The sequence below is a fragment of the Artemia franciscana genome, chromosome 20 (assembly GCF_032884065.1).
Source record: "Artemia franciscana chromosome 20, ASM3288406v1, whole genome shotgun sequence".
Lineage (NCBI taxonomy): Eukaryota > Metazoa > Arthropoda > Branchiopoda > Anostraca > Artemiidae > Artemia > Artemia franciscana.
The window spans coordinates 29,629,716-29,644,962 of NC_088882.1; the positions used below are offsets into that span (position 1 = coordinate 29,629,716).

The 15,247-nt window shown below is 30.8% G+C and overlaps 1 protein-coding gene, 2 non-coding genes and 1 pseudogene across 5 annotated transcripts; all 4 read right to left on the reverse strand.

Annotated features, from left to right (window-relative positions):
• Window positions 1-468: 468 nt before the first annotated feature.
• Window positions 469-632, reverse strand: LOC136040474 (U1 spliceosomal RNA). Its single transcript, XR_010620758.1, has one exon. It is a non-coding gene; the product is annotated as a U1 spliceosomal RNA (small nuclear RNA).
• Window positions 633-1,148: 516 nt separating this feature from the next.
• Window positions 1,149-1,378, reverse strand: LOC136040441 (U2 spliceosomal RNA; annotated as a pseudogene).
• A 707-nt stretch (window positions 1,379-2,085) lies between these two features.
• Window positions 2,086-11,363, reverse strand: LOC136040093 (uncharacterized). Of its 3 annotated transcripts, XM_065724183.1 has the most exons (6): window positions 9,576-9,599; window positions 7,874-8,005; window positions 5,923-6,051; window positions 4,071-4,256; window positions 2,953-3,071; window positions 2,086-2,316 (listed from the first exon to the last, which is right to left on the reverse strand). In XM_065724183.1, exons 1-4 carry the CDS (start codon window positions 9,594-9,596, stop codon window positions 4,206-4,208), a joined length of 333 nt encoding a protein of 110 aa, XP_065580255.1. In that variant the 5' UTR covers window positions 9,597-9,599; the 3' UTR covers window positions 2,086-2,316; window positions 2,953-3,071; window positions 4,071-4,205. The 3 variants fall into 3 exon arrangements, with proteins under 3 accessions (XP_065580255.1, XP_065580254.1, XP_065580253.1); XM_065724182.1 differs by lacking the exon at window positions 9,576-9,599 and adding an exon at window positions 10,407-11,363 and having other exon boundaries at window positions 2,086-3,071; XM_065724181.1 differs by having other exon boundaries at window positions 2,086-3,071.
• Window positions 11,364-14,522: 3,159 nt separating this feature from the next.
• Window positions 14,523-14,686, reverse strand: LOC136040470 (U1 spliceosomal RNA). Its single transcript, XR_010620754.1, has one exon. It is a non-coding gene; the product is annotated as a U1 spliceosomal RNA (small nuclear RNA).
• Between the last annotated feature and the right edge of the window lie 561 nt (window positions 14,687-15,247).

A 15,247-nucleotide genomic window follows, 5' to 3' on the forward strand; every position in this document is an offset into this window, starting at 1 on the left:
TTGTTCACATTTCTTGAGCAATGCTTTGCCTTTTACTTTTTAGCCTAAATAAATTACGTGGCTATGCTCTAAGGATAATAAATCCAGGAAATAGTTACTTTTTAAAACGAAACAAAAGAGGACTAAATGTAGCTGGGACTTGAATCGCTTTTACGCCATCTAAGGGCTTAACAAATAAATACAAGAATCATTTCCCTTCCAATTTCGTACAGGCCCATCACAAAGTCTTCTCCCTCTGGAGGCAAAATAGACTTGTGTAAAATTTAGGACGGTTCTGGAGGAAGGCGACTGGTCATTGATACCCCATCATTTGCTTTAATACAAGACTAAGAATAACAAAATGTGTTTATTTAAGAGATGTTCTAAATTACTTGGTTTAAACATTATCAATTTGCATACTTTTCCTTTCAGTTCACAAAATTACAACATAGTACGGGCTCAAAGGAAGAAACCTATTCAATGTGTGAACAGGGGTCCGCGCGAACGCAGTCCCCCACTACCAAAAATTACGCTGTTGAGTTACCCCCATTTGGGGTAATCACAGGGGTCAGCCAATCCGAGGTGCAATGGAAAGGCCTCACCCTGGGAGCGCCTCCTTCATGATCAAGACAGCTTCCCAGCCAGGTAAGTATGAATTGTTCAAAACTAACATTTTACTTTTGTCTTTCGACATAAATCCGGTTGCTTTGAATGCCACTCAGAAACTCTAATTTATTAAACAGATGCAGCTTTACAAAACTTTTTTCTCAGCAGTGAATCAAGTCTCTGAATTGTTTTTGAAAATAGGAATGCCCCATTTCATTTTCATATGCAAGCCTCTAGATTGTTTAAATGCAAGTTTACCTTTTTGAGAAAAGAAAATCAGGGGTTTCTCACTCTCTTATCAATTTGAGTGAAAAGTTGAAACTCTAATTTCTGAGAACCCAGTGACCGTTCTACTGACTTTGCCAATTATTTTCTCTCTAACAATCAGACAGGGGGGGGGGGCTTTAGTCATTACTACTATCAACAACTCACCGTAGAACCAAGCCGCCTGAGGCCAAAAACAATCGCTTCAGCCATTTTATCGAATATTGGCTCAATTTAAATTTCAGCAGTTTATAATTACGAACTATTTTCGATAAAGATGCATGGGGACTTGGATCCAGCTTGGGCATCCCGATCCCGGAGGTACTGCAATACCGGGCCAACGCGTGAAGGGAGCGGAGCAAGCCCCGACATCCCTCCGGTTTCCAAAAATCAGTTTAATATTCTGGGCCCCATCTAGGGGCCCAGAATAGGGGCCATTATTTAAAAAACGATCAGAAATTAAACAAAAAGAAGTTCTTTTAACTGAAAGTAAGGAACAACACTCAAACTTAAAACAAACAGAAGTTATTAGTATAGGAGGGGCTGCCCTCTCCTCAACACCTCGCTCTTCACGCTTAAGTTTCAATTTTGCCCCATTTTTTAAAGAGCGACTCGTAAAACACAAGGGTTGTTTAATTAAAACAATAAGTTTTTTTTTTAAGGTGTCGACGAACTTCAGCGTCAGAAGTGATGCTGAGGAGGGGGCAACCCCTCTCATATACGTGATAACTTCTGTTTGTTTTGAGTTTTAATGTTGCTCCTTACTTTTAGTTGAAAAACCTGTTGTTTTTTATTTAATCAGTTACTGAGTCAAGTTGTCTCCTTGTCTCGTAGACAAGAGCCGCCCTTCTTTTCTTTGTATAGTATAAATATAGTAGGCCTATGGACTAAACTTGTTGAAATATTTGAAATGAAAAATTGTGTATAATTTTCATTTAAATCTTAATTTTATCATTTTTACTTTCGTTGCTCTGTATATTTAATTTATACAATTTTATATATGAATTAAATTTTATAACCTTATACAAATATTTTACATAAAATGTCTTCTATATAAACTTGCACAAGCTTAACTTATAGTAGAAATGTTATAAATGCATCTAACCCATTAATAAATGGTTTATTACTGAAACGTTTTATATTATTGATTTCTTTTGTTACATTAAGACAGGAAGCTCTTTTAATAAGGACCATAGGAATTCTTTTAAACTACTTAAAATGGAAATATACCTCAGGTATATGATGATAGTTGTCCTTCGGGAGCTGTTCATAGAAAATAGCCGCATATTTTTCATCCAAATTCTTAAAAGATGCCTTCTTTAATTATAGGTTTTGTACCTTCATTAGTTGGTACTGTTTTCATGACTTATGGATATGGCCACAAATGTCTTTTATGCGAAGGTTGCCAAATGCCAATGTTGCCAAATGTCTTTTGGTTGCCAAATATTGTGACTATGCTTTCAGTAGCTGAATAAAAAGAACAGTTGAAATGAAATTTGGAGGATTGTACAACACAGTGGTGAAATATAGGTAAAACAAATAGGAACATATTTACTATAGGGCGTAAATACTCACGAAATATTCTCCGATAGTTACACTGTGAAGTGTAGAAAAACATTCCCGAATTAACTTTTTTAGCAACTTTTTTATTAACTTAGAATAGATTAACTTAAATTGAATAGAGAAACTCATGGTACAGATATCAATCGGAGGGAAGAGGGTTTTTTTTTATTATTTTCTTTTTCTAATTTGAATAGAGAAACTCGTGGCGCGAATATCAATAGGAGGGAAGGGGGCAATGATCCCTTGATAAAACAATGAAAATAAAATATAACCATTCGAATCTTGGTAAAAATAAAGGATTCACCGTCCACTCTTGGGGAATTTCCTGGTGGTGCTCGTGTCTCATGGGTTGTTGGATGCCTTTCACTGCCGTTTTACGTCTGATTTCAAAGACAAACCTCCAACACAGGATCAAGCTTATTTGAATTAATTTTCTTATAAAACATCAATTAAACACTTTTTAATAATCATTACAATAGAAATGTCCATTGAGAATTGAATTTAAATTTATCAAATAAAATTAATCATGAATGCACTCACCCATTCTGCCTTGTGCGCCCTCTGCTGAATCATCGACCTTATGTTTAATTTTTTTAAAACTTTGCTCCGATACTCTGCAAAACCTCTCCTGAGCCACTCCTCTTCATTCAATTTCAATGCTGCAAAATGAATTAAGTTGTTATTTATGTACTAAATGAATGATCTTTTTTTAAATATGAAGAAAATACAAATAGGTAACACAAGTAATCTAAAAGTTTAAATAGGAATTAGAATTTTCATTACACTGAAAATCAGTTTAGGGAGGTCTAAAAGCAAATAAAATTTAACTATTCTGTCCTGTATCATTAGTGTCTATCCCATCTCTAAACTGAGGGGAGTATTGGCAACCTCAGCTGAATACTGAGTGATTTTATGTCATTTTTAAATCAAATAGAAGAGAGTACTATTATGAGTCTTTTAGAGACATAATTTGTTTTAGAACTCGTTCATTGCTAAAGTATACATATTATTAAATTATTAGACTTCAATTAAAATATTTTTTATTTTATTATCTGTTTTTGTAAATTGTTCCAAAACTTTCGATTTATTACACTTATAGATTGTAAAAAAATTCAAACAATATATTTATTTCATGACCATTATTTGTAAATCAACAGGTATTTTATTTTATGTTTAAAATTTTATATTAAAATATATAATTTTTTTAATTCTTTATCGGAACTTCTATTTTATTACCATGAATACATTTAATATTATTAGAAGGGGCCATACAAAAAGAAAATCGATGACTATAGAAAGAGTCGCTTCCGGGATCAAGAGAACTATTAGAGACATAACTAAACTAGCACAAATTACTACCCCAAGATTTGTGGTAATACATTTTTAAAGTCATATGTTGTTCTATAAACAAGTGAGTGTGCATTATAAAAGCATTTTGGTCGTAATGATACCTTAAAACAATACAATAAGAAATAAACAATTTTTTCCCAAAATGTCTTCAAATAAATGGGGAATTTATTTAAATGTTAACTTTATTTCAGTAGTAAACACACTCACTTATTTAGAGACAACTATTTCAAATAAGAATAATTTAGATACAAATGTAAAGAAGAAGAGTGTGCTTGTCATTAGGATAAGCAAATGATCTTTGTACTTACATTCTTCGCTGTCATTAATTGAGCTGTACACATTGTGTGCAGAACGAACAGCGTCCTCTTTCTGGAGGAACATCCTCCAGCTTTCGCTGTCGTGCTTTATCTGGGCATAAATTTTGCTCATTTTCAAATGCCCCTCTAATACCTCTTTATTATTTTTTTTTTGAAATAAATTTTCACAGCTCCAACCTAAAAATAAAAACTACAAATAAGTTTATTCATATATATATATATATATATATATATATATATATATATATATATATATATATATATATATATATATATATATATATATATATATATATATGATAAGAAAGGTTGGATACAATAATTTTTACTGGATATCAATGTTAAATCGTGATAAATTTCATAATTATATAACAACCATTAATTTTTTATTTTAATATCAATTTAAAAAATCAGAATTGAGAATAACAAGTTTTAACATGTTTATATGAAATCATAAACATACATTTAGATAATATAGTTTCAAGAATTTACTGTTAATTTTGTACGCGTTTAACAATACAAAATTCTATTACATAAATAACATTAGATACTGTATTAGATCACTTGCAAAAAATAATTGGAAACATAGTCAAAATTCGAATTGAAATATAAGTATTACGACATCACTTTTTGAAAATGCAAACAAATTTATTTACTACACATAACATTTATGTTAAAAAAAAAATTTCTGGAAAGAATACTTCAGTCTTGACTATATTTAAAGGCATAATAATTATTTGCATTAACAAACCCTTGTATGGAAACAATTGTCTAAAAGAGGAAATCAACATCTATAATTCGGCCTGTCCGAGAACGTTAATAAATCCCGGTCTTGTCCCACATTTGCTTCTAAACTCAAGCAATGAATTATTGTTGTTGCGGATCATTGAAAAACATAAATTCAATAACATATAACAATGGTTATTTCTACAATGAGGTGGCAACCCATATTTGTATTCATTGCCGAGATTCTATTCCAAAACCTTTTTAGCGTCTATATTCATTATTATGATACATAATTTTTTGGGGTATTTATATTATACAGCGCCGACATACCATTCTTCATCCAATTAGAACCTGTTTCTCTCATGCTCAATCCTAATTGAATATATTAAATTGAACGATTTTTCCTTTCACACTTTATAAACAAACTTGGGAAATAGACTGGGTCTGAATCATTAATGCACTACGTAAAATTAATGTGCATATTAACAATAATGAATTGTTCTGTAACTTCACACTGTCCGAATACCGTACCCCTCCCCCTAATTGCAAATATCTAGCCAATTGCAAATATTCTAATTTGCAAATATCTAGCCAAAATTATATATCTCCAATTAAGTCTGTCACTTCTCTTTGTCTGATCTCTCGCTTACTAATAGAAACTAATTCATAGAAATAAATTTATATAAAGAAAGAAAATATAACCCTTCGAAACTTGTCACAGGAATTTATTTTAATAATTGTCGTACATTCGTTTATTATTATTATTTTATCTGCATTTTAACTTCGTTAAAAAACTATGCAAAGTCTAATAAATATAAATACTAATAATTAAAAATATTTACATTTTAATCATATGTCAATTTATTGAAATAACTTCATTAGATATATTGCTTAATTTTCTTTATTTTTCTACAGTCAATTATATCTTTTACTACACTCTATAATTTTTTCACATATGACTAATTAGGCATCAATTGCCATAAAAAAATAAAACCTATTTATTGCAAACTGTTTTTTTTATAGGTTTTTCACTATTTTGATTTAATTTATCAAATTTTGTACTAATTTCATAGAATTTGCCTCTGAGTACTGACAATTTATTTCAGTCGATACTTACTCTAATTTTCATAGTGACATCGTTCTTTGCCATTGTCTCTATTTCATTCATTACTTCATTTGCATCGTCCATTTTTACAAATTTCATTACTTTTTCGTATAGGTGATGACAAAATTCCATTTTGTTCATCTAGAATATATCATTAGCATAGATTAAAAAGTAGGTTTGGTAAATTCACAAGATTTATAATTTAAAATACTGTAACCAGAATTAATGAATATTAATTCATATCATATATTAAAATAAAAACATTCGGATAATTATATTATGAACTAATATGATTGAACAAGTATAAATATTAACGGAAAGATATTTAATGCTAATTAGAGCAATGAGTGTGTTATTTCAGGTACAGTTAACATAGCTCCAAATAGGTACCGTGATGAATAATTAACGGGGAGGGGCAGAAGCTGTCTGATTATTTACTACCAACCACAGTTTTGACTCTCAGCCACTCTTTTCTTTCTGATCGTCCATAGTCTACTTATAATATTCAATGCAATCAATTTTTTACATACTAACATCACATTCTGTCCATTTTTGGAATTTGACAATCTTAAACATCAACAAACAATACGATAAGTTACAGCGACCTTATATTATTAGAGAGGGATATTGGATATGTAGCGCCAATGCTTCTCGCGTTTTCAAATACACAATACAATTGCCCCAATAATAACCTATGTAAGTCATTGACATATCATGTTTCATTTTTATTAAAACTAAAATTGAATCGCTAAATAAATCTCTATTTTCTTTTTTTTAGCGATAATGTTTGGCTGAAATACTGAAACAATACGAAGGTAATATGTTAACAGACCTATTCAACATGTTTACAATATCATCTTGAAAACAAATAATTTATTCATTCCCAAATCTATGGCAAAATTATTTTAAGTGAAGCAAATGTTTTCTAGAATAAAAAAATTGGCCCATTTGAAACATTATACAAAAAATTGGGAATTATCGATTACATATTTTCAAATTATAAATTTCAATTCTATAATGAAAAGAGAAAAGACCAGTACAACAACACAAAAAAAAAAAAAAAAAAAAAAAAAAAAAAAAAAAAAAAAAAAAAAAAAAAACAGAAGGAGAAAAAGAAGACTATTTTCCTACATTAGTTATTAATATAGATCAGCACTTGAATGAGGCCTTAACCCTACTCATCCATACAATCACACAGGTCAAACAGCATAGCCATACACAATCCACCATAAAGAATAATCCACGGACAGGCAGTCGTGTCGTCAGTAAGTGGTAGTCGTAATTTACCAAACATAAAAAAAAGAAAAAATAAAAAAAAAGAGAAGATACAAATAATTCATAGGCAACAACCCAACACAAGGGCTCATTAGGAGAATACACACTTGCCTATAGGGTTTCGGCACTTTAAAAGCGGCACTTAATATCAAATTAGATATTAAATTCAACCACTTAATAAATCTATATTATTTTTTGGTTGTTATAATGTTTGAGTGAGTAACTTAATCATTATGAAGGTAATATGCTACCAAATCAGAATAATATAATTAAAATTAACACTTGCTAATGAATGATTCATCCTTTTGCAAGTCAATAATAAAATAATTTGGTGAAACGCATTTTATTACAAGAAAAAATAACTACAGATTTGGCATATTGCGTACGAACATTTTTTTTTTAATTATAGCAATTGAATAGTTCAAAACTAAAATTTGAACTTTCTAAGATAACGCAACACTTAATTCAACAATTTCTTTTGAAAACTAATAAATTTCTTTTCCAATTTCTTACTGCTTGAAGGAGGAATGTTTTCGTAGGGATTAATAATATGTATTAATAATTACGCTAATACATATCATTCTTAAATTAAATTTTTCTGAATATGTATTTAACTTTTTAAATAGTAATATAATTCTTTTCAAAATCAAATTCTAAACATTCGGAACTACAACATTTTAATGTTTACCTTTTTCTCTTCCAATTGTCCAAAACTATTGGCTTGGGACAAGGCCAAAATCTCCTCATCAACTATACTTCTTTGGCCAGATGGTAGAAGATCGTCCATTACTAATAGGTTCATGTCGTCGTTGGAAGTATCCTATAAATTATAATAAATTGATTTGCTATTTTAAGGTTACGACAATCCTTCTAGAAAATGCTTAATCATGCCTTTTGTCCTATAGGAATTCTTCTAAGGGGGGAAGGGTCTCCAGTTATTTTTTTTGAAATAATAAATTTTAATTTTATAAAATTATTCTCAATTAGAATGTGATACCCATTCTTGTAGCTCGCAAAATCATGGGATACTTACTATAGGTTTTGGATTTGGGAGTTACTATACTCGTATTATTAAACAATTTTACTTTTCCGACATAATATTAACCATTATACAAATATAACCATTAAATGTTAAATAAACTAGGTCAAAGTCCCGACCCCATTCCAAAAAGTGACGTTATTAAACAATTTTTACTTAATCAAACAGTTCGTGGTAACGAACTGTAGCTGTCAGATTTTGCATGCAGTCCAGCTATACCTTTCCCATAACTCCCCTAAGGTGTAATATATAACTTATTTTTTATTTTCTTTGTATTCGCGCATTGCGTCTTTCTTACAAATTTACCTGTTAATTGATTCAACTGTGATGAAACAAAGATTAAACATTATTTACGTGTCTCAAAATTTATTGACAATATATAAAATGATCAACATATATATTATATAATTTGTTTTTAAACATAATTGAATAATACATATGATTTATAGGACAAAATCAAACATTGAACGGCCAATCGTATGATTTGAGGCCAAGAATAAACCAACGTAGTATTAAATTTTACTTGGGGTACCTTAAATAAATAGAAGATATAAACACTGCTAAATCAGTTCATAAACTGAATCCATTTGATATAAGTATATTAGGTGTTAAATATCATTTCCTATTCATTAAAGACAAATTTATCTTATTTTATTTAGGGGGGAGAAGGGGTTTGTCCAGTTAGATAATGTACAACTGTAAGATTATAAAGAAAATTTCTAAATATTTACGTATGAGACCAAAAGCAACCCAGAATTCGAATCTGCGAACAACAGGTTTCTCTCTCTATACTAGGTACAGTTCAATTGTCTGAGGGACATGAACTATGAGGTAGGTATATTTATATTAAATAGTTAATGTGTAAAGTTAGTATTTTGATTATTTCTTTTTTGTAGTTTCCATTACTTCTTACTACAATTTATATTTCCATCATATTTCATTATATTTCTTTGTGATTTACCTTTACTCACTTTTAGAATGTGTTTGGTGCAATGCGTATCAGCCGCTAAATACATTGAAAATAAATTACCATTAAATTTACGATTTCCATTTTTCTTTTAATTTTCCCCCGAAAAGCACTATCTAAAACTATCAACGCCTATTCTTGAAATGAGTTGGATATGGCTGAGGGCGAAGATTTTTTCTTTTATTCAATTGAGAATTGCTCAAATTCTGCATTACATTTACATACAAGTTTCTACCTCTTTCGCTTTCTGTTACTATGCCTTTCAAAATTAATTTATATTTTCATCATATTTTTATATATATTTTCCCCATTATTATTTCTTTACTTCTTGAATGTGTTTCGTGTAATACGTCTATGACACTCAATAAATTGAAAATACGTTACCATTGAATTGAAAGTAGCCATTTTTTTTTAAAAAAATTTTTTAAAAAAATTTTTATTGTTTAACCTTAGCACAAAGAGACCGGCGTCGAGGAGGGAACAGCCCCATTTATATACGGAAGAAACAATAACATAAAACATAATTAACGGGTGTCAAAACTCATTGACAATATATACAATGAGCTACATATGTATTATATATTTTTTAACTATAAATAATTAAAAAACTATATGCATATATTATTGAAAGATAAATTCTAAAATTGAAATGGCAATCGTAGGATTTGAAGCGAGGGATAAGGCAACGAAGTATTAACTTCTACTTTGGTACCTTAAATAAACGGAAAATATGAAGAATGCTACAACAGTTCATAAACTACTTTAATTTTTTTTTTAAATTAAGGTTTTTACTGTTATAACAGATAAATTTACAATTTTTGGGGGGAACGAGTGGGTCGGGGGGGGGGGGGGGTTGCCAGTTAAAAAACGTATGCTTGTAACATTATACAGAAAATTTCAAATTTTTACTTACTATGAAAAGCTCATTAGATATTTACGTATTAGACCGTGCGATAACATATGATTACTTTTCTGTATTAGGTACAGTTTACGTCTCAAAGACATGAATAACAAGGTGATATATTTTAATTAAATAGCTTATGTACAGAGTTTGTATTCTGATTCGGTTTTTGGTTGTAGTTTCCATTATTTTCTTACTATAATTTTTGTTTTCATCATATTTTTATATATATTTTCCAGATTATTATTTATTCACTTCTTGAATGTGTTTAGTGTAATACGTCTATGACACTCAATAAATTGAAAATACGTTACCATTGAATTGAAGGTAGCCATTTTTTTTTTACCCAAAGAGCAATATCTTTACTTATTAACGTCTAGTCTTGAAATGAGTTGGATATGGCTGAGGGCAAAGATATATCCTTTCGTTCATTCATTCAATTGAAAATTGTTCAATTTAGGCACTACGAGTAAATATAACAAATTTCTACCTCTATCGCGTTCTGTTACTGTGCATTGCAAAATTAATTCTGCAAATACTACGCTTCAATTACGTGATAGAATCTTTCATTAGAGAAAAATCCTGTGGGAAAATGAAATTTTCCTCGGAGTGGGAGATGGGCTTAACAACATTATTTAAAAAACGATCAGTTGTTTCATAAAAATATAGTTTTCTCTTAACTTTACCTAAGGAGTAACATTAAAACTTAATACAAAAAGTTAATAATTCGTATTAAAAGGGCTGCTTCTCATCAATAGCTCGCTTATACGCTATTTTTTTTTTTTTTAAAGATAGCCATTTTATTATTGTAATAGGTCAATTAGTTATATTTAGGACTTGATAATCTTTCGTCAAAATGCAAAATCATACGTCAGGTCCTGCAGGAATTCGACTTGGGAGTTGGGTTTACGTAGGGGGGAACTTTCTGTGAGGGAATTTTGTACGAGGGAAGAGAATTTCCATGAAGGGGGGGGCGTATTTTCTAACAATGTTTTATAAAAAAAAAGAGAAAAAAAATTTTTCAGCTGAAAGTCATGGGCAGTATTAAAACTTAGATGAACATAAAAGATTACGTATAAAAGGGGGTTTGTCTCCTCCACACTACCCTGCTCTTTACGCTAAAGTATTTTTGGGTTGTTTAGACTAGTTTTCCTGCGTCCTTTGTGATTCAGGGGTCATTCTTAAACATTTGGTACAAAATTCAAGCTTTACTGTAAAGAGAGAAATATTTACAAAGGGACTAAACTCGTCATATACGTAATAAACATATACACATATAGAAGTTTGTTACATAAATTAAATCGTAATTTACGTAATTTTATTACTTACAATTAATAATTAATTATTCATGAATTAATTATTGTGTCATTAATTAATTAGTATTTCTACCTCTTTCGCTTTCTGTTACTATGCCTTTCAAAATTAATTCTGCAAATACTGCGCACTTCAGTTATGTGAGAAAGTCTTTCCGTACAGAAATTTCCTGTGGGAAAATGAAATTATCGTCGGAGGGGAAGATGGATTTCACAACATTATTATTCAACGATTAGCTATTTCTTAAATACATATGTTTTTTTTCTTTAAGCAAGGTGTAACATTACAAATTAATACGTAAATAAAAAAATACGTATTTAAGGGGCCTGCCCCTCGTCAATAGCTCGCTCTTACGCTATTTTTTGGCATTTTAAAGGAGATTACTTTATTATTGGAATAGGTTAATTAATTACTTTTAGGACATGGTGGTCGTTCTTAAGAAAGCCAAATTTTGCGTCAGGACCTCCACCGACATTGGAGGCCAACTTGGCCTCCTCCTCCATCCCTTTCTTATCAAAATCGTCCGATCAAAGCTATGAGAAAGCCATTTAGCAAAAAACAAAAAACCATAATTCAAATTCAAGTAAGGAGTGTCATTAAAACAAAGCGGGCAGAAATTATTCCGTGTATGAAAGGGGCTGTTCCGTCTTCGGCGCCCCACTCTGTACACTAAATATTTTTTAGTGCTATAAAAATTAGAGTTGTGAGAAAGAGTTTAACCTTAGCACAAAGAGACCGGCGTCGAGGAGGGAACAGCCCCATTTATATACGGAAGAAACAATAACATAAAACATAATTAACGGGTGTCAAAACTCATTGACAATATATACAATGAGCTACATATGTATTATATATTTTTTAACTATAAATAATTAAAAAACTATATGCATATATTATTGAAAGATAAATTCTAAAATTGAAATGGCAATCGTAGGATTTGAAGCGAGGGATAAGGCAACGAAGTATTAACTTCTACTTTGGTACCTTAAATAAACGGAAAATATGAAGAATGCTACAACAGTTCATAAACTACTTTAATTTTTTTCTTAAATTAAGGTTTTTACTGTTATAACAGATAAATTTACAATTTTTGGGGGGAACGAGTGGGTTGGGGGGGGGGGTTGCCAGTTAAAAAACGTACGCTTGTAACATTATACAGAAAATTTCAAATTTTTACTTACTATGAAAAGCTCATTAGATATTTACGTATTAGACCGTGCGATAACATATGATTACTTTTCTGTATTAGGTACAGTTTACGTCTCAAAGACATGAATAACAAGGTGATATATTTTAATTAAATAGCTTATGTACAGAGTTTGTATTCTGATTCGGTTTTTGGTTGTAGTTTCCATTATTTTCTTACTATAATTTTTGTTTTCATCATATTTTTATATATATTTTCCAGATTATTATTTATTCACTTCTTGAATGTGTTTAGTGTAATACGTCTATGACACTCAATAAATTGAAAATACATTACCATTGAATTGAAGGTAGCCATTTTTTTTTTACCCAAAGAGCAATATCTTTACTTATTAACGTCTAGTCTTGAAATGAGTTGGATATGGCTGAGGGCAAAGATATTTCCTTTCGTTCATTCATTCAATTGAAAATTGTTCAATTTATGCACTAAGAGTACATATAACAAATTTCTACCTCAAACGCGTTCTGTTACTATGCATTGCAAAATTAATTCTGCAAATACTACGCACTTCATTTACGTGAAAGAATCTTTCATTAGAGAAATATCCTGTGGGAAAATGAAATTTTCCTCGGAGTGGGAGATGGGTTTAACAACATTATTTAAAAAACGATCAATTGTTTCATAAAAATATAGTATTTTCTTAACTTTACTTAAGGAGTAACATTAAAACTTAATTCAAACATTTAATAATACGTATTAAAAGGGCTGCCTCTCATCAATAGCTCGCTTATACGCTATTTTTTTATTTTTTTATTTAAATATAGCCATTTTATTATTGGAATAGGTCAATTAGTTATATTTAGGACTTGATAATCTTTCTTCAAAATGCAAAATCATACGTCAGGTCCTGCAGGAATTCGACTTGGGAATTGTGTTTACGTGGGGGGATATTTCTATGGGGGAATTTTGTACGAGGGAAGAGAATTTCCATGAAGGGGGGAAGGCGTGTTTTCTTGCAATATTTTATAAAAAAAATGAGAAAAAATTTTTTTAGCTGAAAGTCATGGGCAGTATTAAAACTTAGATGAACATAAAAGATTACGTAGAAAAGGGGCTTTGTCTCATCCAAACTACCTTGCTCTTTGCGCTAAAGTATTTTTTTGTTGTTTAGACTAGTTTTTCTGCGTCCTTTGTGATTCAAGGATCATTCTTAAACATTTGGTACAAAATTCAAGTTTTAGTGTAAAGAGAGAAATATTTACGAAGGGGGCTAACCGCGTCATATACGTAAATACACATATAGAAGTTTGTTACATAAGTTAATTCGTCATTTACGTATAATTATTATTAACAATTAATAATTAATTATTCATGAATTAATTATTGTGGAGAGACAAAATAAAACATGCATTAATTCAAAAACGTTCAGAAATTAAATAAAAAAAAATTAAACGGAAAGTAAGGAGCGACATTAAAACTTAAAGCGAACAAAATTATTCCGTAAATGAAAGAGGTTGTCCCCTGCGCAACTCCTCACTCTTTACACTACAGTATTTTTTTAATTTAAAAAGTACAGCTGGAACATAATAACATGCATTACTTCAAAAACGTTCAGAAATTAAATAAAAAAAAAACAAGTTTTTTAAACTGTAAGTAAGGAGCAACAGTAAAACTTAAAACGAACAGAAATTACTTCGTATATACAAAGAGGCTGCTTCCTCATCAACGCCCCGCTCTTTACGCTAAAGTTTTTTTACTGTTTTAAAAAGAAGAATTGAGAGACAGAGTCAAACTTTAGCGTAAAGAGTGAGGCGTTGATGAGGAAGCAGCCTCTTTGTATATACGAAGTAATTTCTGTTCGTTTTAAGTTTTACTGTCGCTCCTTACTTACAGTTTAAAAAACTTGTTTTTTTTTATTTAATTACAACATAGTACGGGCTCAAAGGAAGAGACCTATTCAATGTGTGAACAGGGGTCCGCGCGAACGCAGTCCCCCACTACCAAAAATTACGCTGTTGAGTTACCCCCATTTGGGGTAATCACAGAGGTCAGCCAATCCGAAGTACAATGGAAAGGCCTCACCCTGGGGGCGCCTCCTTCATGATCAAGGCAGCTCCCCAGCCAGGTAAGTATGAATTGTTCAAAACTAACATTTTACTTATGTCTTTCGACATAAATCCGGTTGCTTTGAATGCCACTCAGAAACTCTAATTTATTAAACAGATGCAGCTTTACAAAACTTTTTTCTCAGCAGTGAATCAAGTCTCTGAATTGTTTTTGAAAATAGGAATGCCCCATTTCATTTTCATATGCAAGCCTCTAGATTGTTTAAATGCAAGTTTACCTTTTTGAGAAAAGAAAATCAGGGGTTTCTCACTCTCTTATCAATTTGACTGAAAAGTTGAAACTCTAATTTCTGAGAACCCAGTGACCGTTCTACTGACTTTGCCAATTATTTTCTCTCTAACAATCATACAGGGGGGGGGAGGGGCTTTAGTCATTACTACTATCAACAACTCACCGTAGAACCAAGCCGCCTGAGGCCAAAAACAATCGCTTCAGCCATTTTATCGAATATTGGCTCAATTTAAATTTCAGCAGTTTATAATTACGAACTATTTTCGATAAAGATGCATGGGGACTTGGATCCAGCTTGGGCACTTTAAATTAATTATGGCGTCCGCCCATTGGCTT